The sequence below is a fragment of the Branchiostoma floridae genome, chromosome 10 (assembly GCF_000003815.2).
Source record: "Branchiostoma floridae strain S238N-H82 chromosome 10, Bfl_VNyyK, whole genome shotgun sequence".
NCBI lineage: Eukaryota > Metazoa > Chordata > Leptocardii > Amphioxiformes > Branchiostomatidae > Branchiostoma > Branchiostoma floridae.
The window spans coordinates 17,406,304-17,433,616 of NC_049988.1; the positions used below are offsets into that span (position 1 = coordinate 17,406,304).

The window sequence follows — 27,313 nt, forward strand, 5'->3', positions numbered from 1 at the left end:
TTAGATAAGAGAAAAACTATTGAACATCTAAGAACCAACATTTGTCCAAAAGCCTTCTATTCATGCATGAAATCCTCGCCTACCGGAGAGGAGATTCATCCACGCAGCACGACCGTGGTTCTGTTATTGCGGCTCTTCCAACAAAAATCAAAATCCAAAGGCTTCAGTTGAACAACAACAACCCCCCCGCATAATCTAATTTTCCCAGAAAAGCGACTGAACAAAACCTCAAAGTAATTATAACTTTCAGTTTCACAGACGTCTCTGTAATAGAAAGTGAAGTCTGAGAACAAGTCTTTCAAGCCGAAACATCCAGGCTTTGCCAAGGAAAACCCATAGTGTGTGACTATGACAGTTAATTGCATAGCTATGGATTGCAATGACTATTACTTTGAACTTAAGACATCTCCCTGGCTTTCTGAGAAGGCAGGGCAGCACAAGCATATGGTGTCTAGACTTGAAGGGCGGGACTTCAACCCTGTCTGACCTTCACATTTAGGGGTTGTCCAATATACCTCTGATCATGACAAAAACTTCAATGGCCTAGTCATAAAGGTGTACCAACTGTCAATCAAAAGCTGTATTTGCAAGGCTTTTAAGACACGTTTGCAGAGTCTGACACAAAACTGCATTGCTAGGTGTTAATTTGACAGAACAGCAACGTTGTTGATACTTGGTCTAGGACCAGGATATAGCTACTAAGTACAGGCAAAGGAACAAGGAACTCTTATGTTTACATGAATATATCGCTCCCATCTGCCAGAGTATAAAGGATACATTTTGTTGAGGCAACATTGTTTTGTCTACTGGCTAGTTCCACGAACAATCACGTGGGCTGTCGGCACTTTAAAATTGTCCCGCCAAATTTTCAAAACCCTATGACGTCACTACAGTTTAAAGGGACGAGTGAAACCATGGTGTATAGTCATTAGTAGCTGCGGTAAATGTACACTATTCTTTTGAAGTTAAAGAAAATCTTCTTGCAAACTGCCTCAATGTCAACTGCACAGTGTGTTGTCTTCATTGAAATGCAACTCATGTTTCGCATGGAAATAAGTGGTGAGATCAAATTATGAGCCAGCATTCCTACAGTCAAACGCTGACGTAACTTATCCTTATGTCTGTTGGCGAGAGATAATACAGTTATCTGCCACAATCTGACTGAAAACGCAGAAAGACAGATCATATTCAGGTGCATTGTAATTAGTTTTCTTCTGAACTGCTTAGTCATCCCAAACGGGCGCATGACAGCCACCTCCAAATTACAAATATGAAGACAAATTTATGTCTATGATAAAGTCTGGCTGGCTTATGTAGCTGCTCCTACTGTGTCATATCATATGCCATCAGCTAGGATTATTTCTGTATCACACAGGGTCTTCAGACATCTTTAATAATTAATACTCTAAACACTGGAGGGATGCTTTTTGTCCAATTAAGGCAACACTTTGACTATTCATTAATCATACTTTATTTTACAATATTTCATATTTCCTATACATATTTTCTTAAACAATTTCTGTTTGTTTGCGTTGTCTTTTCTGTTAATTATGTATTCATTTTTTGGTTGTTCTTTCCTTTCTCCTGCTGATGACCTTCTCCAAATGACCTGTGCAGATAAAATGAAGTTCAATTTGGTTAACCCACACTGACCTCAGGGTGTCAGAGAGGATGAAAACTGGGACTTGCAATCAGCGGCCGACATCTAGAGGGTAAAGTCCAAAACTTTTCAGACACTGAGCATGGTTACCCAACAGAAAGGGTCCTAGAGGAGAGTCTCTGACACATCTAGTGACCGTACCTAGGCACTCTGCACAGCTGGGTGTTAGACAAAGCAAGCCCGTTTATTTTTGGTGTCTGGTACCTGACCGCAGCGTCAACAAACCAAGTCTGTCTCGGCCCCTCCCCCTGTCTTCCCACCAACTGAACCCTACAAGATAAATGAGGATTACTTTGTAGTCAAAGTCAAGTGGTGCTCGTGCCTAGTGGGCACTGTCTCAGCCTGCTGCCAGCCAATGGAACAAACAAAACTTCCAAGGAGGTGGTGGTACTGGGAGGGGGTACTAAGCAAGGGAGGGGGGCTCAGCATCTGACTAAACAAGCTTCATCAGTCCTTTTTGCAAAAACGATACATTACACACTAAGTTCAACGTCAAGGACTAATAATTTGAAACAAAATCTTTGAAAAAAGAACTGATGTCAGTTGAATTTGATTCATAGCACCCATCAATTTTCAAAAGAGCATTCGCCTTTATCGTAAATTTGCAAATGTCAGATTTTCGCCATAACGATCCTTTATGTCACCAAGGCAAACAGGTTGTTACTGATACCATCTAGAACGAAACATGAATGCCAATATACTGCATCTCGACAGGTGAGTTAAAAGGAAACCTTAGCTTGTGGTTGTAAGACATCTGTCAGCCGTGTCTGGAGAAGTCCTTCAAATCTTTCAAGACATGCCAAGAAACTTGAGCGCAAGTCCCCTACTTCACTTAAACTTGAAAGGCAACTTCCAAGTTGTTGGGCTTGTGCCAGGTTCGTGTTGACTGAATTTTAGAAACAGAGTTTAAAATAAATCAGTTCAACCGCTGAAATCCTTTCTATTGTGGCATTATTTATTCAGCTTGCTTACATTTTCGTCTACTTCCACAAAATGTTGACTGGTGTTATATGAACTTACGTCCCCCCCTAAATAACAGAATGGTTTAGTCCTTTTGGCACAGAGTCATTTCCAAGAATGTTGGCAACATCCTAACACAATGGGCTTTCCCAAAGGATGTTGGGAAGGGAACAAGTTTGGGTACACAAGGCGAATTATAAATGGCAGAATGAGATGAAGTCGTGTCTGGGGCTTGCCATTCAACCTAACTTGCCCTTATATGGTTAAAAACTAGTGTAGCAAGTCCAGACATTTTGGTGTTAGAGTTGCTGGGAAAAGATTAGGTCAACAAATTGTCAATTAGTTAAATCAAACACATTACAATACAAGAAAAATATTGCCGTATCGTTAACTATTTCCTTTTTCGTGCCCGTTGGGGTGGCAATGTTGAAGATACATCAGTTCATAGCATATATCGAAGTTTTTTACAAATTTTTAAAATATTTCGATATCACCTTCTGTTCTGCCATATTTGAATTGAAGGCCTCCTTTCAGAGCCAGCTACATTTGCATAATCAGTATGTTAAAATGTTTGGAGGCAAATTGTATCAATCTCTTTTTAACAGTCTCTCACTCTCTCCTTTTTATTAATTTTCCAAAAGGACACAAAGATGCTGAGCTTCATATTCAGGCTTTCTGCCTGCAGGTGCCCCCCTCCCACTTCCTACAGCTTCAAAACACCAGCTCATGTTAGCTTTGGCACTGCAAGTTTTGCCAAATCCCTCCCCAAAGGCCAAGTGGCAATCACTAATTCAATGAAACATAAAGGTGAGCGAGTCTATCCACGCTGGAAGAGCCGGGAGCAAGGCGACAACAACGCTCGTTTGTGCAGGCTTGACTACCTAATCACTGGGGTAATGACAAATTAGCGCTCTATGGGATACCCATCACGTGGACATTAGCTGCATGGTTTCGGGCCACTTTGCAGACGACACGCAGGAGTCGGCTCAGCGTCTACCTGATCATATAATGAAATCACACCGGGGAAGGATGGAGTAGCATCAATTGTTCATGCCAGCGAGAAACGAGAAACGGCAAGCCGACAAAAATGTAGCCAGGTTTGTAGCCCGACTTTTCCAGTTCAGCAAGTGTTAACATTTTGATCCGGACAAAAGTCGGCTCATCAAAGGGTCAACACCTAAACCCCCTAGGGCCTCTGAACTGTCAAAATGATTAAAATCTATCTATCTTGTGTAATTACAAACAATAGTATCTTTTCCATTTCCCTGCACTTTTCATTGCCTTTAGCGCAATAGCTACGTCCCAAGTTGAACCAAACTGCCTATCTGTTAATTTGGCAAAATGCAGACATTAAGGCAGACTGTGACGTCTTTACATACACTGAAATATCAGTTATGAGTCGTTAACAGATGAGTTTAACTACGGGAAGTCATGCTGTCACATCAGCTATGGTGCAAGGGAATACATTACAACCCACGCGTTATACCTTTTCTAACACCTGATGATTGGATAATTCCCCTACTTTATTCCGTTGCCTGTCGCGGGGCAGCGGCGGGAAAGCGTAATGCATCTTTCTAAACAAGTGGTTAAGTCTGGCATAAAACTCGCTACCCACTCTCTGCTAAACTTGTGACTTTTCCTACTTTGTTCCAGTCAATCATATTCCCAAGGTGCACGATAATGCATCGACTTGTGTGCGCCAATCCATTCTTGGAGGACGCGGCGATGAGGCGGGGACCCGCCGGGAATTAAACACGGTAAACAGAGTCTGCTTGAGACCTTCTAAATGCAGAAATTACAACGATCTGAATGCAGCCCGTGTGGGGATGAAATGGAAGAATAAATCAACAAGGGATCATGCTGACAGCACATCATAGCATCTTTAGGCCAGAACATCATACACCCTTAATCATACGTTAACATGGCCAAAAAGAAAAGGCAAGAATTTTGGGACAAGTTTGATAAAAGGAGCTGCTTTACACTGAGATAAGTGCACTGATGCACAATGGAAATTTCTATAAAAAAATGTCTGTATTGATACCTGGGTTTGATCCATTTTGATATTGAACAATTACATCTTGAAAAATTACTAGTAGTTTCTGTGACACCATTACATCATTACAAGTTCTTCAAATCATTAAATGCAATCAATAATTTTCTATGGAAGCAATTACTTTGAAGTGGAATCTTTAAGTGTCAGTCAGACTGTCTCTAAAATAGATTTTATCAGCCAACTTTGCATATGAACATGAAACATGCAAGTTCTATCCCAGCGTATCAGTAGCAACATGCAAATGGTTGAACATTAATCCAAAAGAGCAAGATAATTCTTTGCAACTTTGCTCATTGACAATGCTATCATCTCGACAATCTACCAAGAAAACTATGTATGCAGAAGATCTGCCAATATTTCAAATCAAAACCATCATCTGCCTTTCCTTCTCAACATCCAAAAATTATTTAATTCTCAATTTGTCATTCCCCTGGAAAGTGCAACCATATTAAGATAAATTGAACTTTTCTGGTTTAGAAAGATATGAAAGCAGATCTTACAAAAAATGCATGGGTGTTACAGCAGGTGACAGCAATGATGATTTCTGACATTTATCCTATATGCCATGACTGTATAGAAAGTGCTTGTTTAGTACAAGATCTTAACTCGCAATCCTGGGAGTGATTGCGACGGACGATTCCAAGATGTTTGACGGGGGTGGACTTACTTGGCTTTGGTGGCTCCAGTGATGGTCCTGATGGTCTGACCCCCCTTTCCGATGATGGCACCAACCATGACATTGGGAACGAGCATTCTGAAACAACGGAAATATTTTCATGATTTTCTTAACACCATCCAAGGTTTTCTCACCAGTTATGAAAATTGTTAACTCAGGTAAATCAGATGATATCCAAAGATCTCTACATACGAATAGCAAGAACTGTCGAATCAAACTGATCGAAATTCATTTGCGATCGTCCAGCAAAGGATTCTGGGCTTACCTGAGAGGGAAGTCCTGGCTTTGGCCCTGGTTGCGGTTCCCGTATCCGCCGTACTGGTTACCGCCTCCGGGGTTGTATCTGTTGCGGTAGTAGTTGCGCCCTCCATTCTCGTTCACATAGTTCACCTGCACACACAAAAAAAAAACAATCAAGTTTCAATCAGACTTCTTTGATAATTTAGCTTGCTCCTGGGAAGGAAGACTCATTAAAAAACAAAACACTGAACAAAGTCGTGTTCCTAAGACTCACTGTAATATGACTCGAGGAATAATAGATGTATCATTTGATTGTAAACATTAGTGTCCCCATTATTCTTCATAAGTGTATGCTGCCTTGTTTACAGAATTTCTATAATGAGGAATCATACACATTTTCTTGCCTAGAACTATTTCATGTTCCTTATATCATAATGCATATCAATTGCGCATGTCAATTCAGATAAAGGAACTGTGCTTGATATAAAGAACTTCACTCATTAGACAATTACAACAACACAAAATGCTTTTGAAACAACATCTATGAAAGCATGGACGAAGAAGGGATCCTTGATTGCTTTTTTCTTTTTTTTCTTTGCTACTCCCAATTACTAATGATTTTTCTCCTTTCATAACTGCCATGATGTGTTTTTCTTGCCATACAATATCAGCGCCTCCAACACCGAATGCATTCTCTAACCAAACAAACCTTATACCTGTAACCAAACACAACATGGTACGGTCCATCCTCCATAATACTTGCCACAGCAACTTGACCTTGGTTGCAGGAAATCTTAGGGACTGGCAGACCAATTTTCTATGGAGACTTTCTTGCTTACTGGAGGCTTAACCAAACTGGCCCGTTAATCCGGACACTAAGGAGCGAGAAAATCCCATTCACCTTGCCCTTCCATGAGAACAGGCATTGAAAATCCTTGGAGAGCAACAAAAATCCTTGCAGAAAGAGAAACATGGACCTTTGGGAATGAAAGGGGGGGGGTGACTGATGTACCTTTTGTAAAAAGCCATAAAAACACTGATAGCAAAATATTCTTAAAATCTTTATAAGTATGCTACTTTGACTTAAATGAATTCTAACTGCAGCCATTAACTCACCTTACTATCAACTTAACATGTGTTTGATACACGACCCATAGCTTTTCCTTGTCTTTTACATTTTCCACAAGAATACATCAACATATCTAAACTTTGTGTCTTTCCTGTGATAGGTGACCTGCAGTTCAGATAACAGGTCTACAGGGACACACTGCAACAGGTCCTTAATCCCACAAACCAGCCAACTGTGGATCACGCCAATCTAGAGTCAGATGTCAACTTCAGATCAATGCTTTTCCTTTCTCTTGACTTGCATGAAAAGAAAACTTCAGAACGGTATCGGCTTTGATTTGAGCACTGCTACAATATTGTTAAGTCAAACGTTGAACAACAAAGGTATTCCCTGCTTGTTAGCAATATGTGTGGAGTCTGTTTGGCAACCTAGATGTCTAGTAACCCTTAAAGTTCCTCAGAAGTATACATCTTTAAGTTTACAGAGAACGCTTTGTTTCTGTTTTTTAAGGCATGTGGGATACAGCACTCCCTGTACTGAAGAGTTTTCATACATTCTTCAAAGTAAGTGTTTCTATTGAGAAGTAGTTCCTAGGAAACATCAATTCTTTTAGATATTTCTAGTGACATCGGTAGATCTTCTTTTTTTCAAGTCCTACACAGCCTTGTCCATCTATGTGTATGATCAACAAAGATCAGAAGATTGACATTGTGCTAAAAAAAGATTGGCATTGTGCTAAATCTAACTAATTTTTTTTCATGGCTACTTAATAAGCCTGTCACTTGAGCAGGCTTTGACACAAAGGTAAGAGTCAGTCCAGTAATTGCCCATAGTTAGAACGTCTATCCAGGTGTGAATAATACTTACATCAAGGTACGACCCCTCGCAGTACTTGTGGCCACGCAGGTGATTCACAGCCCTGGGAACAACATTCACACATCATGAAAAAAGGGCTTGAAGAAAAAGTCAATCTTAACTTGGAACATTCATAAAATTATCACTGACAATTAACGTCAGTACACCTTTTTTTTTCAGAGAAATCTGTTGTTTTAGAAACAGAGTATTTGGAGATATCACGTCAACGGGCAATGGTTTCAAACTGCAACTTTTGAAAATATTGCAATTTGAAACCACCATCTGTCCATTCAATATTCCTAAATACTCTTTCTAAAAACAATGGATATATGTTGGTCAACAGTATGAAGGAACAAAACTAACATTACATGGAAAAGTTTTTGTAACTGTAAAAGAGCAATATAACTTACTGTGCTGCTTGTTCTGGGGCTTCGTAGGTGACGCTGGCAGTTTTGGTGTCGTTCATTTCGTGTACTGCAGGGAAACAATCATTAAGCAAGTCTAAAACTCTGATGCACACAAAAATATAGGATAAATGTTGTTGTACATAGAGGCTGGGGTTAAGAACAATTCCTTATTATCCTTGGACAGATTGAACAATCCAAAATTATACAAACTGGGTTAGGGTCAACTTAACTGTGCTACTAACCCTAACTGTTTGTTTGAACCTTTATTTATCTATAAAGATTACCAGTACCAGTAGCGATTGTCCTAGGATCCTGATCACAATCAAAACAGATTCTAGTTTGTCCTAGGGCAGATTGCGATCGCAATCTGTAGTTGTAGAATCAAAATCATAGATTGTCCTAGGACAGATACCAATGCACATGTGTCCTGGAAGAGACTCTGTTTTATCTGTCATAGGACAATGGGTGGCCGTAACATACACATATAGATATAAAGAACATTATTCTTAAACTTCACAGAGCAATTTACATGCACACAGGCAGACCAAAACATCTAATTCAGACTGAACACTAATTTCCTTCCCTTTGAAACATGATGATTAATAACACATTTTACAGAACATAAATGGTCTATGCTGCACTAATGTCTTATGGGAGAAGTTCTTCAAGGCTGTTACATCAAGAACTAAGTGCTATTCCTCTGATTTAATGCTATATCTATGTCACATGACATGGCATGAATACACAAAGTTATCATCAAGTTCTCTGAGGACAGAGGATGATGTACTCACTATGGCATTCCTTGATGGTACCAAAAGTTGAGGCCAAGTGTCTGACGTCCTCGTCCGGAGCCTGAATCGGGATGTTGCTGATTGACACTTTGGTTGTGCGGCTTCTGGGTCAAAGACAAGAGCATGTCGTAAGTAAGTGTGAATAACAAGTCGGATCATTTACGCTACAACTGTTGCTAATTTCTCACTCTAAAAACTTACAGTTGCGTAAGCACAACAAATTAGTTCTGCTACGCTAACGACTTACCGCGAGAGTGCTAGGATTAACCAATAATAAATAACTAAACACCTTTTCCTCATTAATTTTTCAGGTTGCATCTTACAATACATACTTGCTTTTCCTGGACAAAAGTGGATACATTAACAAACTTTTAATTAACTCAAACATGTGAAAACATAGACATCTACTCCAAGCGCCAGGACTTCATATTCTTCAAGAGTTACAGTTTTCATTTCACTTGCAAGTTGAGCTCCTCAGAGATAAAGTAACACAGTCTTAAGTAACCTTATGCGTTTCTATGAAAAAGGTTCTATCAAGCAAAAAGGATTGGAAATATTTGCAAATCTGAGCAGCAACAGAAGGGCACTAAGGCTTGGAAAATGGTATTTGAGATGCAGAATGTGGAAGAAAGTCCTAACACACTTCAAGCATAATCATACCTGTACTTAGTGCCACATCGTTACAATAACGCTTCTAGTATTAGCACTAGCTATTAAAGTGTTTTTCTAGATTCTATGGACGTTAATAGCCTTGGTCATCTTAAACCATCTTTTCCAAGTAAGTATTGAATACATCTAGAAGATCAGCAGCAAGATTTTCTCCCCTGGCTGTGCCCAAAAACAAGAAGAGGTGTTACTGTACACCTGAGTTAAGATGACTTTTTTGTGCCCTCCGTTCACCTGCATGTTGAAGGTATTCCTTAACACACTTCCAAAGAGCCCAGACAACAAAGACTCCACCTCGAGTTACTTTCTCAAGTATCAACAAAAATTTCTTCCCTCTTGTTTGCAGAGACCCACCATTTATCCTCACAACACAATGCATTCACACTCCTTTCTTCAGAAACAGGAGCGTCTGTTTCTTGTGTCTGATGAAAAATCATCAACAAACTTATCTCAAAACCGAACGCACGACAGAAACGCAGAACCGGTCTCGGAGGAAAATTGCAGGGGAATATAACGGATGGCGGGACCTTTCTGTTTTGAATGAATGCCATCTTCTATTACCTACTGTACAAATCAGCCCTCCTCCCGCATGCCTCAGAGTGAAATTGGGGCTGACTAATGCTGGAATAATGGCTGATTACACTCAAGCTGTCATTTACGACCCCTCCCCACCTGAACAGGTCAAAGGCCAATAACAGATCTTCTCTGGGCATGTTATCTCCTTCCTATAGGTGTGCAAACTATACCACCCCACTTTGTATGGCACTGCCCCAAAGATGAGCTAATTTTTTCCGCTCCAATTTTAGCTTCTGACACCATACTTTTGACATGCACTTGTCAAACATGTTATGGGTTCATGCATAACTAACCTCTACCACACAATGGTAAAAGCAGCGAAACACTCTAGTGAATTCATCCTGAAAAACACGACCTTTTTGGCCCTTCTTTTTGGTTAACACAGTATACAATTTATAGACAATTTTATTGAAAGGCTTAAATAGCGTATGAAATTTTACTGGGACACCCAGCCTTTGAAACCGTATACTACAGGGCTCTCGCTCGCTTTGAAGTGGGCCCCACCCTGCAATGCTTACGTCAATGGATTAAATTATATCTAAGTGCTCCATACCAATCAGACTAACTGCATCCTTAGAGACCGCACGATATACAGACAAATGCTAAGTCAGCGCGCTGTTTTCTAGAACGTCTGTCTTTGTTGTTGCTACGAAACCTGTAAATTATAACCCTTGCAAAGTTAGTCTTTGAGTTTGGGTTAGGAGAAGAATATGCCTCTTCTGAACTTATGTCCAGTGACATGGATCTAAAGAACATGTTCCATGTACATAATCGTGAGCAGTTTCCAGAACCGCATCGTTTTGTCACGATAACCGCTGCCAGTCAGTTTATACTCCTCCCAGGACCCATTCACTTAAGCCTACCCTCCAGGCTGTCAGAGGCTTAGGAACAGGCTCTAAAGTCAAGTAATGCGATTATGCACAAGGGTCAAAGGGTTCCCCTACTATCACACACAGAGGTCTTTCTTAGGTAGACTAGATCTCTCTGAGATCAGGAACATCTAACTGACCATGCACATGAATGAACAGGGCACATTTCTTCACTGGCCATGACCTCTAACCTTTGGAATAAAAAGGTGACCTTGCTCTCTTTTTGGGCCTGCATTTGGGACAATTTTCCCTCATTAGGCATACTCAGGCATGTGCGGCTGTTTTACATATCTGGGTCATAAGCTTTTTGCAGCAGAATTAGATAAAATATGCAAGTTGCAGTGCTCTGGGAATAGGAGGTGGCAGCAATTCCAATGCATTAGTGCATGACAAATGCTACTGTCAATTTTGGGAAAGATTGATAATCATGTGCCTACCAGGAATCCAGTCTGTATTCATACTCGGTGGGGATCAGAACTGCAGAAATCTTAATAGCTTCACAAATGTGCTAGAATTTCAGCATTGAACCCCTGGGGGGAAACAAGGCTATAGAGGTGGGGAGGTCACATAGCTCCCTGACAATAAGATTTTTCTATTTTAGCTGGGAAAATATGACTTCAGGCAGACTGGGAACATTAAGGGCCCCAAGGTACCCGGAGTTCCCCCGACGGAAAACATCCAACTGAGAATTAACACCCCAAATTTTGTGCCCACATCTGCAGCAATTTGTGACACATCTGCGCTTGAGAGCGTGAATTCCTCCAGCGCTGCGCACTTCAACTGAAATGTCACACTCAACTTGTCTAGCGAAGATGTTGCCGGGGCAACCCCAACCAAATTTATCTTGACTGTCATGGTGCGTGAAACTTATGAGGCTTTTAAAAGTCCCAGCTACCTGCTTTGAATTTGAATCAATCCTCCCCGAAGAAGGTAGAAATCCCTGTTTTCCGCCTCCCTAGGTCTCTTCCTCACAAATTACCATCCTGTGATCATCGCCTGGAAAAGCCCACCTGGAGACTCTGCGCGCAGAGCCCAACCACCCACGATCGCAAAATGCCCTACTTTCAAATCCTCTTAACCTCAACCTTATGGAAAACCTCTCGTAAATCGGCACAGAAGAAAGGAATTATGAAATCAAACACTGAGCCGCTATCCAGAGGACAATACACCCCACACAACAGCCAACAACAAAAACTACTGAAAGCTGGCTGGGATTGATTCAATGAATGACCTGGATGGAGCGGACGCTGACCGGACGCTGACCACAGTCCGGCTAAGTTCAGAGTGCATCTCAGGTCAACAGCCGGCCACCTAACTGACCCACAAATTATTGCAGCACTGTTACCAATCAGTTTAGGTCATAAAATCTTTGCACAAAGGATAAACTTTAAAAAGACGGAAAAAGAAGAGTTTCAAAAACAGTGCTTTTACACGTACTGGCCGTCAACTTCAAGTGGTGGAGAAATTGATGGTGTCTAGACCGAGTGTCAACAAAACAACATGCCCCATTTCACAGGCTGGCCTGTAGAGTTCAAGGGTTGCACCAACCGGACCCAGCGGAGCTTTCGTGCCAACACAGCCTGCATTATCACACCTAACGTAACCACCAATACTTCAAAGTCTTGGTCCATTGACTGAAAATAAAACCGTCATGGTGACAACTTGCCGACCGAGCAGGCATCCTGCATGCACAAGGTTTTAGGGGAGTCCAAAATGGATTTCCTATCAAAATCAAAATCCTTTCAAAGGAAATACATACATCATCCGACAAGCAATTACACAGAAATCAATATCGAACGCCATTCCTGATGCCTAAATCTCATTTCGCACAGGTGTATTTACGAAGAGTCGAGCAAAGACATATCGAAGTACATTCGAGAATCCATCACAGCATTTTTCATTGTTTTGATTTCTACCCTTTTGTCTTCAAAATGTCTTCAAGTAACAAGAATGACAGTCCTGGGTAACCTTAAGGCATAACATTCAATTCACGGAGCTCCTGACATTAGTGACAAGTTGATGTTGTCATTACTGGGTAGCTGTTGGGTACGGTTGAACACAGATCCCCATAATCCCTTCACAACCTGGGCTGCAAATTGTCTAAAAGCTCGAGCACAGAACGTTTCAGTTGCTACACGTCTGTCAAATGCGACCACAATGTGTAATAAACACCGTCTGCTGGTACAAAGCCGGAATGGTACACCTGTGCTGAATGGTTAATCTCGCACAGGTGTCTACAACCAATCAACAACATAGTATTGCATAATGACATCAAGCTTCAGATGTCAAGAGTCAAGTTGGGGTTCATTGACAGGGTTCCCTTTCGTGTCAGGCCCAAACAGTGAAACCCCTTGTGGGGCCCACTTTTCCTGGCACCATGTTTTTTCTTTTTTATCAAGCACGACTATGGATGTAATCAAAAAACACATTTCCTCTGCCTGTCATTAGAAAATGCCAGTCTGGCACCAGAGTTGATTCAGAATGACTGTCCAACCCTCACACAATCACCCCTGGCTGCACTTCAGCATGCGTGGCATTTAAACATGGCAGCCTGCATAGCAATAAGGTGCCAACATCTAAGCCCAGACTGTCTAGAATACCGAGAAGGAATACGGCGAGCAGAAAAGGCCCCTAGATGATCCTATCTTATCCTGCTACCCTTGAGTGCTGACAATTCTAATCAACCAAAATTACAACTAGCAGCCTTGCGTGGGTAGTAATCATGTGAAACTATACACACGCCCGATCAACACACCAAATATGGCGGCCGACGGGGACAAAGGGAAGGCATCGGAAGGGACAGAAAGAAAACGTTACAATACCACATGAAATGCGCACCAGAGAAACTGTAAGGTTGCCACGGCCTTCCATAGTTGTTCATCCACCAGTCCAAAGGTTCTGGGCACAAGTCCAAGTTTCCAGAAAGGACAAAAGCTGCAATATACAGCAGCTGCCTGAATAGACGCGGCACCAGGAAAACAGCAGCACTGAAAAGTCGTGGACTTGACCCGGTGACCCTTGCGAAGAGGGGGAATCTGGGAGTCTACGCACGTGAGGGATGGCGGGAACGAAAGCGCGGGTAAAAAAACGGGACGCCGCTCGATTCAAAACCGTGCCACGTGCCCGGTGCGGGTACGCGGCACGCGTAGAAACTACGAACTTCGCGAAGAGATTCCGCGCGTTCGCCGCGAACGCCAAAAACGATACAGAACCTATCGACGCCGGAGGCTTAACACATTTCGTCACAAAAGAGCCGCCCAACATACATTAACGGAGCTACAAGTCAAAACGGAATAGAGGCTCTTGCCTACTCGCCTTCAAAAAAGTAGCGTTCACTGTCATTACAACTACATCGCGACATACTGCACGATACGTGTAGTTATCACTTTCTGCTTTAAGACTAAGAGTAATGAAACCGGACTAGTACTAGTAGGTTTTCTCACAAATGGGCTAAAAGCAGACATCCCTTCCTGTATTTGGGCTTGGCTGGGTGGGCCCAGACAGTCACGTACAACAATGTTGAAATGAAAGAAGCAAACAGTCTAAATGTCATGGCCTGGGGGAGCCAAGTACACTGCTTCAAATAAAAAAAGATTTAAGGGAACAGACTAATACTTCTCCCATCGACTGGCTTATGAATAGTAACAAGCGGCTTTAAATACCTTAAAACGGAAGCGCACCATGCGCACAGCGTTACACGTGCGACAATACAATCACTGCTTCAAAAGAACTTGAACTTCATCACAAGCTCATCAACTCGGTTATTTTCAAATACTATCACACAGGAAAACCAACCCTAAATTAGAATTACAGAGAGACACGGCAGCAACGACGGCCAACCAAATGGTCGCGCGCGAAATTCAAACTTTACCACGTGCTGCCAGCCCAAATTCAACCAACTTCGCACAAGTAGGCGATCGTCAACCCAGCAAGAAAAAAATCATAAAGTGACAAGCTGTTAACTATTCTCAGTCACTTGTGCGTGAAACTAACCAGAAATTCCGGTTCAAATCTACAAATTTGCGTTGCCGTCTGTGCCCGCCGGCCAAACAAAAAGTGGTACAAACCGAGAGTCCGCTAGCTCGAACTCCTCGCTCTGGGTCGATCTGCTTTCCTCACTGCTGGTGGACATTTAAACGGCAGCTTTCTCCGGCACTCCTACTATCAAGATCAACTGCACTCACAATGCACAATGGGCACATACCTAAGCGTGCTCAGAATGTCTCATGACTGACCTTGGCGACCTTTCAAAGAGTGCTCCGGCTTTTGTGACTACTGCAGTACATGCACTTGGCATGCCAAACACTGGGGCAACACAACACACCGAGGCCAAAATACCCTCCTATAAGCGAGGTCCCCTCCCGCACCTAGTAACTGATCGGCTCTGACGAGGTAACGGTTTCCCCCCGCACACTATCTACCCAGCTGATGTCGACGTCAGCATGCCATCTGGCCACTCTCAGATCGTTTACAATCCTGCTAAACTTGGCTCCTGACCCTACCATAACAACACGCCACAAAAAATCAATGCAAACTGCGTAGCAACACCTCCCAAATGACAGCACAAGGATCATGCGGCCCCTAAATGAGAGATAGCAACTCCCAGCCACCTCCCACTGGTCAAATGATGGCACCAAAGTCCTTGAACGCCTGTGGTTGGTTTGCCCTGACATAGTATGTCACGGGGCTACCTACATTTGTCAGCTACAAGCCCCCAATGGTCCGAGGTCAAAGCAGGTCAGCCGGGCAGCCAGAACACGTGAACCGGCCAGCTGATCGCAACAGCCACTGGCCAGCAGCCCGCCACTTTTTGAAATGGCCACGCAAACTTTTGTCAACCTTCCCCGTAACGTTGTTATCAAAGTTGTGCTGGTAGGCACCCCGTTATTCCATAGAACACTATAAAATCCCCAAGCTACATTAGTAATTCATTATTCATTGCTTTCCAAAGAAATTTGCAGAGAACCATCATTCATGCCTTGTCTTTCCTTCATGCCTAGAAACTCAATTTTACAAGAATAAAACCCAATATTACCATGATAGCGAAATACATCTCCCGGTAAAAGGCTTTAATAGTACCCTCTGAAACATTCCATTTGAGAGTCTAACAAAATTATCCCTCTTAGCGGATCTGTGTGGATTTGCCTCAAAAATATGGCCCCCTCTGCAAATTGAAGTTTAATATAACAAAGCGCGAGCGCGCGTTGCTTATTGAAGTCTGTTTGGGGAGATAACTTAAGTGTAACACATGACTTGGCTGTGTACGTGACTGCCAGTCTTAATGCACTTGACACCTCACCCCCTATGCAATACATCCATAAATTGAATGCGAAGCACATAAGCACTGGAGGCACCTTTTGGGGAAAAACTACAAAACCTACAGCACTGGGGCACAAAACAACACAGTCTCCCTCCCGTCTAGCAACAACATGGACTGCGCGAGCCCAGCCAACACGTGTCCGTGTTTGGATGGGAACGACTATCATGTACCTTGACCCCTTGACCTGAAGCAAACTAGGCTGTCTGGGCGTCTACGCACGTGAGACCAATAAACGATAGCATGGCAACCAGAATAGCGGGAGTTTTAAAAAAAGGCACGTGGACGTTTGGACGGCGTGGGGCGGTATGTCCGAGAGCGCGCTGCCGTGAAGTAGCGCATCGCCGTTCGCCGCCGAACGTACCACACTCGCCCGGTCTGTGAAAAAGCGGCCAGGTACTGAGGTCTTGGCAGCGGTTGTGTAAAAGCGGGCAGCGTTGTGACTTGAATTTCTTCCAACTATACTGACAATGAAAACCACACATGGAGAGAGAAGTACGTGACAGAATACAATAGCTTTGAACTTGCCCTCTGCCCCTGTGTCTAAACTGGGACTAAAGATACAACCCTGATACAAACAGTACCCCAGACATTGGCAACGTCAACATGAGCTGGGGGCCTCAACAGGAGACAGCAGCGACATGAGCGCAGACTAATTCTCCAGGCTTTTGGATATTCATGATGTTCTCCACAGGACTCTAGTGAAAATAGATGGGCGCAACTTGGTTAACTCCCACGAAATAATATCTCACACTAGGAAGCAAATCTGAAGCCTTCCTAAGCTCTTTGGTTCACCACAGATGTTTCCAAATTTAATATCTTCCACCCACATGTCTCGTTGTAAACACACGCAGCTTCTGAGTTGGGAAGAATTAGTACCCTAAGCTGGGGGCTACCTTGGGCTGTTTCAAGAAGACGAAACATACATGCAAGCATTGAGAGGGAGAGTTTTATCCAGCTATAGAACAGGGGTAAACAAAAACACAAGTGGTGAGTTCAACTGGAGTTTTGTTCGTCATCTGGTTGTTTGTTTTGTTCGCCGTAAGAGTAGCACCCATTACAAAACAAGCGTCTCCTTTGGTATGAATCACATAACATTTTGCAGACCAATATTAAACTAACCAGACTATGTTAAAACATCACCCTCAACAACACAATCTAATCCTACAACAGACAGACTCGTTTCCTGCTCGCAAAACTTACAAAGATCGCAGCCAACAGCCAACGAGATCGCAGAGATTGCAGCCAACAAAACCGTAGAAAGTAAAAGGGCCACATTTTATCTGTTTTGTTATAGCAATAAACTTGATACTGACACCAACTGGCCAACAAATATCGCGAACCACGTGAACATATCGCGCAATGTCAGCGCAAAGGCGCGAAGTTCAAACTGACCACGTGCAACCGAAGCGAACACGTGCGAGCAAAGCTCGAAGTCTAGGCGCAGATTCTTCCAAAGCAAAACATGACACGAGGTATTCCTAATTCAGCAGAATAGCATATTAGGATTGGGTATGTTGGACTTGTGCCAGCAAACTCAGAGGACAAAATCCCAGTGCACATACAATCACTTCTGCTAATGTAAGCACAGATCCGCAAAAGCCTAAAAACATGGAAGTGTCTATTTTGGACTCTAGAAACACCAATCAGGCTTACTTGTAGCTGGATGTTGTGCCGAATGCATCAGTGAAACGTTCCCCAAGAGCGCAGCTATCTGCAGGAGGCTGATAATGCTTTAGAATCCTGCCCGCCACGAGCTTAATTTATCCTATGTGATCAGACAGCACAAGCAGGAGCGTCATATGTCGATGGATTCAAGCCAAAAACACTACAAAACTGGCCACTGTCCTTGCCAAACTGCCCGATCGGGGTAGCTACCGAGTAACCAACCGTGCAAAACGTCTCTTTGTGCAACAGTAGTTCCGTCCACGTGTTGCGCGCTTCTGCCACTCACCGAAAAAGGTAACCAAAGACGCCTCGCGGCGAAATCACGTGGATCGCGTTAGATAAAAAGGACAAGTTCGAAATCCTGACAGTTTCAAGAAGGGGATGGCTAGAATTTACCAACACGTGACTCGAGAAACGTACGCGATTCGATAAAAGTATACGGCGCGCGAACTTTAAACTGCACGTGCAGCAGCGTACATCGCAAATAATCGTAAAACAGCACAAGCAAAATGACCAGTAGAAAGGTATATATAGCAGACAGGAAATGGAAGCATACCTACATGTACATGTGTGTAGTCATGCCCTTCCAGACATAACAGCCTAATCTGACTCCGTCTGGGCACGTAATCAAAAATCTGCACACGCCCGGGAGTGTGCCATTATATATTACTCATTAATCATGCTTTTAAACTCCATCATTTATGCACGACTGATAAGATTATTCTATTATCACCTGCTAGGAGCACAAAAAATTGGCTGAAAGCAAACTCCTAGAATACAATTTGTCTTTGCTGTTGGTAGGAAATACATGAACTCATAACCTTTCCATCTGTACACTCCAACATGCAGAGGATATCCTGTGGATACCTCTCTTTCAGTCTTTGTAGCTCTGGGTTTTCAAATGTGCCGCCAACGCAATATGCGCATGGCACCGGACACTGTTGTCCCAAAAGCGCCACGAGAAGCGGATACTTTTCTCGTGTGAAATGTAAAATCTATCCTGCCCCGACATGGATACCGCCTGCCCTGGCACCTAGGCAGAACATGCCATGTTGTCCTATGTGACCTTCAAATTGTGCTTCACTCTAGATTGCGTTGGGCCCCTTGCCAAGTTTACCCATTTAACATGCACCACACATGATACTTTGATTGCACACAAGCTGTTGTGTGATATGACAAACATTAATACTTTCTGCTTTCATGTTCAACATTTCCCTTGAACATCTTCGCTACTAAGACGTCTCCATCTCAATCTGTCAGTTCCTCGAGCCCGCTAAAAATCGTGACTGAAAACCGACCAATAATACTCCAGGGGCGTCCGCTACGAAACTAATCCTCAAGCAACAACAACATGTTGAAACCTAAGCCCTGTCTTGCGCGCGAAACTTGAAAAAATCCGGAGCGCAGTATCTCTAAGTCTCCCCTGAGCTCACAGCAACAGCGCATACCTGTGCGTGCACCCCATGTCCCCTGCGACCTTGACGCAAGACAATACAGTGAAGCAGACAGCAGTGCCAAGTGCTACACTCTAATGTACATAGATGTCTGCCACCTCTGAACAGATGGCACGTTTCATGGTGGTTGTACCAGACTGCGAGCAAAGTGTCGCGAACTACAAAAAAACGTGATCGCTCCAAGTGAAAAACACATCCAAATATCTAAACGACATCTACGCAACAAGACATCCCCCAATGTGCATCTTACAAATGGCACTTTTGGTTGGTGCCTAGTGTTGATCAGAAATCATTTAGAACCAGCAACAAGGCTGTAAAGAATGTCAACCTGGCTGACCATCAAAGCCTCCGACCAAAATAGATTTGACCTGGAAGTAAATTGCCCTGAACTGACCCGAACCTCACAGCTGGGAAGGAACCCAAATAGCAGTGACCATTTACAGGCAATCGACCATCTTTGGTCGACCCGCAAGACTATAAAATTATTGATTTACAAAGCAGCCTGAAACCAATTAAAATGGACAGGCCAGGGATAACAACTGGTACAATAAAGTCACTGAAAATGCAGAAACTAAGATTTTTTTTACTGACAGAATCTCTTAAATTTTCCATGTTTTGTTAACCAAAAGGGAAGCAAAACCTTGTACAATGTTTGCCGCACCAGTTCCACGGCTTTATATGCAGCAGTTCTTACCCAAAAGCGTCATCTAAGATTTCCCATGGCTCATTTGAACTTGACCTAGGCTGTGAAAGACGACACTCTCAAAACACGCAGTAAATCTACGGGCTCACAATGCGTTGTCCATTTGATTTTATGGTTTCCAAAACTAGATTTCTATCTGCGGGCCCACAAGCAGCGCGCCCGCACAATGCTATATTTGGACCACCATCACATTTGTTGTACATCTCGGCAGAGGGGCATGAAGCAGACCTCTCCATGGACTTGTAAATCTACAACAACATAAAGGCACCGTATTGACCGTAATCGAACTTGACCATGACTGCTGGATAAAAATACAAATGGAGCCAGGCTCCGTGGGGCGACACAAAACCCATCATTTTCCCCGAACGCAACCTACTTGACACCGCTGGTGAATGTGCTTGAAATCGACCATCATGAACTTGAAGTGAACAAAGGCCCTGACCATGACCTCGGCGAACTCTCGGCAGCGTGTGGTATGCTCTTAACACAAACATGAGGGACTCCCATCCTGGCACTGTGGGACCACCAATTACCGCATTGCTACACACCTAATGACCACTATTAGGACTTGAAACAACCTCGCTGTCTTATCCTAGATCTTGGAGACACTACCAGCAGAAGATTTGTCTCAGTAGGTACATTTCTGCCGACTTTGACCAATAACTACGGGAGCGTTCAAACCTGTTTAACAGTATGGACAGTTACAGACAGTTAATCAATTCCGCTCCAATGCCTAAATGACACCCCTCTGCACTAGTGACATAGGTCATGTTTTACAAGCGCTAATGTCCGGTCCGCTATTGACCACTTGTTAACCTGACAAATTAATCGCTGTAATAAAAACACGAACACATAAATTAATTCACATCTACATGGCATGTAACTTGTACGTACATGTATTACAAAATGACGTTAACACACAATAAATTTGATACACATGATACAAAATGCTCAGCTAGTTTTGAAAACATCTAGATCTAGGCGTAGAATCCTTACCGTCTTAACGGGTACAAACGCACAGAAACAAACTTGAAATTAGTGGTAAAATCCTACAGTGTACGAGTTGCGGGTAAAAGCGACGTAAAACAAGCCTTGTCCACGCGTTAGCCACGTGGCTTACAATCTACATTTACAATAGTACAATGAGACGCAACTCAAGACATTACAATGTGCACGCCATTTTCATTTGAACAATACAGAAATCAACGAAATTGACATTGTTCCAATGCCTCCAGGCCAGTTAAGAGCACATGTTAACCAACGGCAAAAATCTAAAAATTACGTGCCAGCAAAAGATTTTGTAACCACCGCTTATCAATTTTAAAGAGGCAGCTTAACGTCAGTCATCCTTGCACTTGAAATTGATATATACATATCTATATACTTACCACAGGTTACATGTTAAATCTTGTGCTTTACGATCTAATGCCGCAGTCATGAGCTTGGTCGTTTAACATGCCTTGTGGGTCCTTTAAACGAGCAACAAGTGTCCATGTGGCTAAAGTACACCTCAACGTTTACGAGGCAACCGATAAGTAATTCACCTCCATAAAACCAGCTGACATGTAAATATTTCATGCCCTAACCATGACACAAATTAATTACATGGCATTACATTCCTTAACGATTACCACTAAAATCAAAATATAACTATTCCTTGGTATCTACAATCTTTATGGCGAGAGCGTTTCACCTCAGCTGCACACAAATCCTATGCAATAAAATTAAGCCTTCTGTTTTATGACCGCTTTCGATAAAACAACAGACGCTGTATGGTAAACTCATGGCTGTTACTACCCTATAGTATGACAGTTGCCAGCAATTAAGTCCAAATGTCACCAATTTACAATGATCAAAGCCAACGTTGTTGAACTTGGGTTTTTGATATGCCTCTTGGGTCAGCAAGCATCCGCATGTTCGTGTTTAGAACTTCTTATATGCCCTGCCAAATTGTCACAAAAGCAAGCATGCTCAAAATCAAGGCAGAGAGGTTAAGTTTTGACATTTCTCAACCATCCTTTCAAGCTGAGGTGAACTTGGCAACCACAAAGACTTTGCATGCTTTGTTGTTTAATAACGTTGCGGTACGTACAAACAACTTCAAGCATCACACAGGAAATGTTACACTTGACCTTAGACTTGTCTCCCATGTCATTTTGAGTGAATAACAAAGCTAGCGGAACATAGACGTACTCACTTACCTTGTCAGCATTGCGCATCATGCAAAATATCAACTTGAGCTTGATCACGAATCAATCCGCGAACACGAATAAAACGGTCTAACCCAGCTCTAACATTGCCACAGCACACTGAATGTACGGGACAGTACAAGATTCCGACATGTTCCAAGTCTACCTCTCCTGGACATTCGCCAGCGAAACAACACTGAAGTCGCTTAGAACAAAAGGCTGCACTGTCGCCAATGTACTATGAACACGCGCCAAGGCACATAACTTCGAGATCTAAGTCAATATCAGGGGCTTGCCAATTACCAATGTCCGCCTTGCCCAAAGAAACAAAAGATCCACATGCCTGTCTATGTCACTGAGAAACGAGAAAAAGACCAAGTCTGATAATCGAGTCCCTAGCAACAGACTATAAAACTGCTAGTAACAACATGCGCCATTTATAGTAAGCCATAAACGGAGACTATAATGCTTTCTCGTAAAACCGAGTTCACTAGCATCACTAGCCCCAGAAATATCCATCTACAAACTTTGCTGCGTACGTTACAAAGGCTTTGGCACAGATCCAATAACTTTTCAAGGATACAATAGTCTTCCGGCAAATCTTTCGCTGGTAGGTTCAAAATCAAATGTTCCCTTTCTATCGCGTACAACTACACTTGGCGGTAAAACAAGATGTGTAATATGGAAACATTTGTGCTGATGATACGCAAATATCAAATGACGTATTACATCATGATGCATCATGACACGAAAATCAAATGCAAAACGCATGAACATGAATACTTTTTAAGCAATACATACACACGCGTAACACAAAACTACATACTTCAAGACATGAACGTAATGGAAAAACTATACCTTCTACATGTACGCACAAGCGTACGCATGAACGTCCGATAACCTAAACTGGTTCGGCAGGTAAGATACCAACTATTCCTTACAACTTGACCTTTCCTGACCTACACGTGCATGCTACATACTCCAACCCACCCAAAACCGCCCACACATTCTCTCGATTCTTTTTCTCTACGAATCCTCAAACACATTAGCAAAGACGGCGATGTAAACAACGAACAAACGACAGCAAAAAAATTCAACACCACCAAGATTGAAATACCGTCAACGCTATGAAACGCTGTTGAAACAGCGTCACCATACGTCTGTGCGTTAGGAGCAAAATTCTGCATTATTCGTTACTACGCGAACATCTAAAAAATGGGCGACAAAACCATCCGTAAATGGCGCTACATATCAACAGACGTGATCCTTGACCAGTTGTCCTCACATGACCCCACAACAGAATAGTCCTGTCCAGCCCGACAACGTGATTGGTCAACGTTGCTATACTATGGACCAATCACAGACGGGATACAGACATGCTAATGACCTACCTTTCCTACAGGTGGTAGCTACCTACAACTTACCGATCGCACGAAGATCAGGTGCCTCATACTCCTCAGACGTTGTTTTGTTTACTAATCTCGTACGGAAGGCTCTTTCTAACGTCCGAAAGTATCTATCTTACAATAACGGGCGTTTTCTTCGCTTATCGGAAAGCGGGGGCGCGAATTTCGAACGCTACACGTGCGCGTGTCGCTATCGGTGCAACAGGCTGAACGGGAAACACTCCTTGGCAAAGTATTCTGTGTACGTGTTACAATTACCTTATCTCTGATGACCCGAGCAATACAGAGCAGCCATTTAATACCAAACAAGTACTCACGGCCATTGAAAATACATCTTGAACATGACCGCTATCTACGGGCGACTGAGATTCCTCCCCGCACCCACGTTAGCTAAACTTGACCCCTACTGACCCAACTACTTTCCTCTAAATTGCCGACAATCTAGCCTAAACGCTGACATAAAACACACCGGTTGTCAGAAAAGGCAGCAACATTTTTCAGTTGCACAACAAACACACCAAACCTGGCAGGACCCCTCCATGTCTGGAGCAGTAACACAGAAAAAACCCAAAGATTTAACCTTGTCACACATGAAATACGACCCCTTCAGTTGTTCACACATAGATCACGGAGAAGCGGATCCGTCAGAAACCTACTTTTGTGTGGGAGCTTCCTGCCGGTCGAGCGACATTGTGCTCTATTATGGCAGACTGCTTGTCAGAAACATCCACTCAGCTACAGGGGAGATGGTTGGACTATGCAATTCATTTTCCACCAGAGAAATTACCACGTTCGCCCAATATTTTATTCTGCTCATGTACCAGCCCGGCTCAAGTAAGCAGAAACACATTCAAGAGGCATTTAATGCTCCACTTTGAAATCTTTTGTTATGCAAGATTTGGATACGTGAGGTCATACCAAAAGTTGAACTTGACCCATGACCCACACATAACAATGCAGCTAGGGGATTTAAAAGGAGGGCCATGTGTTTGCCAGCATGGGGTAACTTCCAACTTCAAGTCCAGCGATTTTCACTGCTTTCACAACTTCGAGAACTACGCAATAGCGCGGGAATAATGGCGGCGCAAAATCAAGCGAACTTGTCCGAGAAGGCAGACAAGTTTATATCCTAATTAAGGTCACAAGTACAATCCCCTGACCCCACGACCTTTATCAACACAGCAGAAAAGGGTGTGTGCACGTGAGGGGAACACCAATGGGAGGAGGGCCAAAACAAATGCGGCTCCCGCGCGAGACACGAACGTCGGGACCGAATTTTTTCGAAAGATTCACTTGTGGCGGGTTTACGGCAACATGGCTGACAAACAATTAACCATGTGTCGCGTTCCATAATTCCGGGAAAATTACAAAAGCGTCGGCACCATCACTCCTGACAGGCACCTCCCCTGAAATACTGCCTTCCCCCTGCAGCTACACCCCTCTGACCCGACATTCTAGACGTCTGAAGTGTGCAAAATGTCACAAAGATCCTGTTTACGTGCAGAAACGCATCCAGATGGAAGCCAAGAGTATTAATTTTGGCATATTAACAGGATGGGGCCCAGACAGGTTGTGCATACAAATGAGTTGTTGAGTCATCAATACTTGCCGGCTGACTTTGAACGTGCAGCCAGCAACAAGGCACGGCAGGAGAGGCCTGCCATTGTTTCTTCTTCCAGGTGAGACTAAACAAACAATTACCAGACAAAAAGACGTGATGGAATGAGCACCAACTGAACTTTGCTACAAGTGCCACTGGAGCGACAAAAAAACAGGCCCAACCTTTTGTCTACTGCCTACATTGGCAACCAACTTGGCCAGCTAGCAAGTTACAGCTGGCAATGAATGAGCGCGGATAAAAACAATAGCACGTGGTATGCCACGCCATAGTGGGCGCTACAATAACCCCGGCAAAAGCGCGCCGCTTCGGACTTCGCGCACGTGGACATCGGCGTGTTTCGGAAAGTCGCGCGCCAAATTCAAACTCTACACGAGGAAAAGCAAAAAATGCTACCTTCGAAAGTCCTCCTTCCATAATGGACTCACAGTGAGCCATTCCGCCAAGCGCTACAAGCCTATGAATGTAGGGTAGAGTATACTACGCCGCGTACAAGCTGTGTTACATCTCCCACCAAAACAAGCACAAAAAACCTTTCCTTTCTGTGAAAAATACACGTGAATCCGTTCTCCAAGCTACAAGCATGCCGCAGAAACTTTCCGACATAAACGAAATACGCGAAAGCGCAACGCTATTCTATACTACACGCGCTCGTACGCGGCTCAGAAACGTACCCAGAATCCAGCATTGCGTTGCTACACCACCTTCCCTGTGCAGAAATGTACTACACTACCAGACATGCAAATTAGGTTTAGCCACGCCTGTGCCCTGCTGACCCCATAACCTGGCTTCGGGTCATCTTGGACTCCGTAGTCAGGTGACCAGCTACGCGCCACCTTCAAATCTCCCCACGTGGACAAACGGAACGGCCCGTTGACAAAACTACGTCGTCTTTTGTACCTTCCTTTACAATCATAAAGGTTCATGCAAAAATTTCACAGGGTGTGGGGCTTCTTAGACGAGGTCAAATCGACTGTTTACGTTGCGTCTGGTCTATGTTCATTGCAACCTCCACTCACGTGCCTGCAACTTGTCGGCACCTTCGCAAATTGAGCTCTTTCCGTTGTTTCTTTGTTCCAAAAGCAGCCAAGATTATCTTCTAAAGGCTGCAAGTCCAGCAGTCTATACACGGACTTTCTGTCTCCTTAAAAGAGCGTCTGGAAGTAAACACAAACCAGACATAACACACGTGTACAGACTTTTAAACCTAGCCTTGGGACAAGACTGGCTCTTTTTCTTCCTTTTCAGACTTTGTAAAGCTCCATTGAGAAAAAGAGAATGGGCAAGCTAGACTGAGATCTACAGGAAGGGGGTGTTAGAATGAACGTTCAAGTTATGATTTCTGTCATTGTTGTTTTTTGTCTTTTTTGCACATGACAATTGCGTTAACCTTGTTAGAGTTAGCAAGGACATCATAAGACTCACACTAGTATAATCTTAAATATCTATGCCTTTCCATATGCAGTTAAGAAAAAAATTCTGCTTCAAAAGTTTTGGTTTTTCATAACTGTTTATCAAACAGTTGTTCTTGGATTGGTTTTGTGCCTCGTTTCAAGTTCCAATTAAAATTCTCTGCGGTGCCACAACTTGCAATCCACTGTCTCAGTGTGTTATGATTAACAAACAACCTCATTGGCCCCTCAACATAACATGATGTTTTTTCAACCAATCACAATGGGAAAGGCAATTTTGAACTCAATGGAGGAATGATGCATTATGTCATTGGCACCGTAATCACAATGTCGTGTCGTTCAAATCATAAACCATTAACAGACAGTCTTTGCTCGCTCACGCTCTGTAAACGCCTGACACACTTGGGTACCTTTGATCTATTGTTTGCACACCTCTGCAATGTTGAGTACAAATCACCTGGGAGAACCTGCAAGGGGAATTAAGCGCCAGCATGTCTAATTCCAAACAGCATAAAGGAATATACCTTTGCTAATGAAAACCCCTTCACCTGGCCTCTTGAAGACTTGAGTAGGATTCGTGAAGCTAAAATGGCTGGTGAAATTATGCTTAATGACGTGTAAAGGTAATGCTGTCTCTGGTACAGGTTAACAAAAGAAAAAGCGACCTTGACCGTCTGGTTTCCATAGCCAGTCCAAAAACAAGGAGAAAATAATATACTTAGGC

At 43.1% G+C, this 27,313-nt stretch overlaps 1 protein-coding gene across 22 annotated transcripts in view; it reads right to left on the bottom strand.

Moving 5' to 3' along the window:
• LOC118424725 (insulin-like growth factor 2 mRNA-binding protein 3) overlaps positions 1 to 27,313 on the bottom strand; it is a 68,969-nt gene that overhangs the window by 14,441 nt on the left and 27,215 nt on the right. For 12 of the 22 annotated variants that reach the window (XM_035833427.1, XM_035833432.1, XM_035833429.1 and 9 more), the window contains 5 exons: positions 8,712 to 8,815; positions 7,924 to 7,987; positions 7,526 to 7,577; positions 5,615 to 5,739; positions 5,341 to 5,427 (listed from right to left, as the gene is read on the bottom strand). In XM_035833427.1, the coding sequence (XP_035689320.1) occupies positions 5,341 to 5,427; positions 5,615 to 5,739; positions 7,526 to 7,577; positions 7,924 to 7,987; positions 8,712 to 8,815 (432 nt within the window). Of the gene's footprint in view, positions 1 to 5,340; positions 5,428 to 5,614; positions 5,740 to 7,525; positions 7,578 to 7,923; positions 7,988 to 8,711; positions 8,816 to 14,889; positions 14,986 to 23,876; positions 23,918 to 24,215; positions 24,266 to 25,851; positions 25,881 to 27,313 lie in introns of those variants that run through there. The other 10 variants (XM_035833423.1, XM_035833426.1, XM_035833443.1 and 7 more) reach the window with 7 other exon arrangements.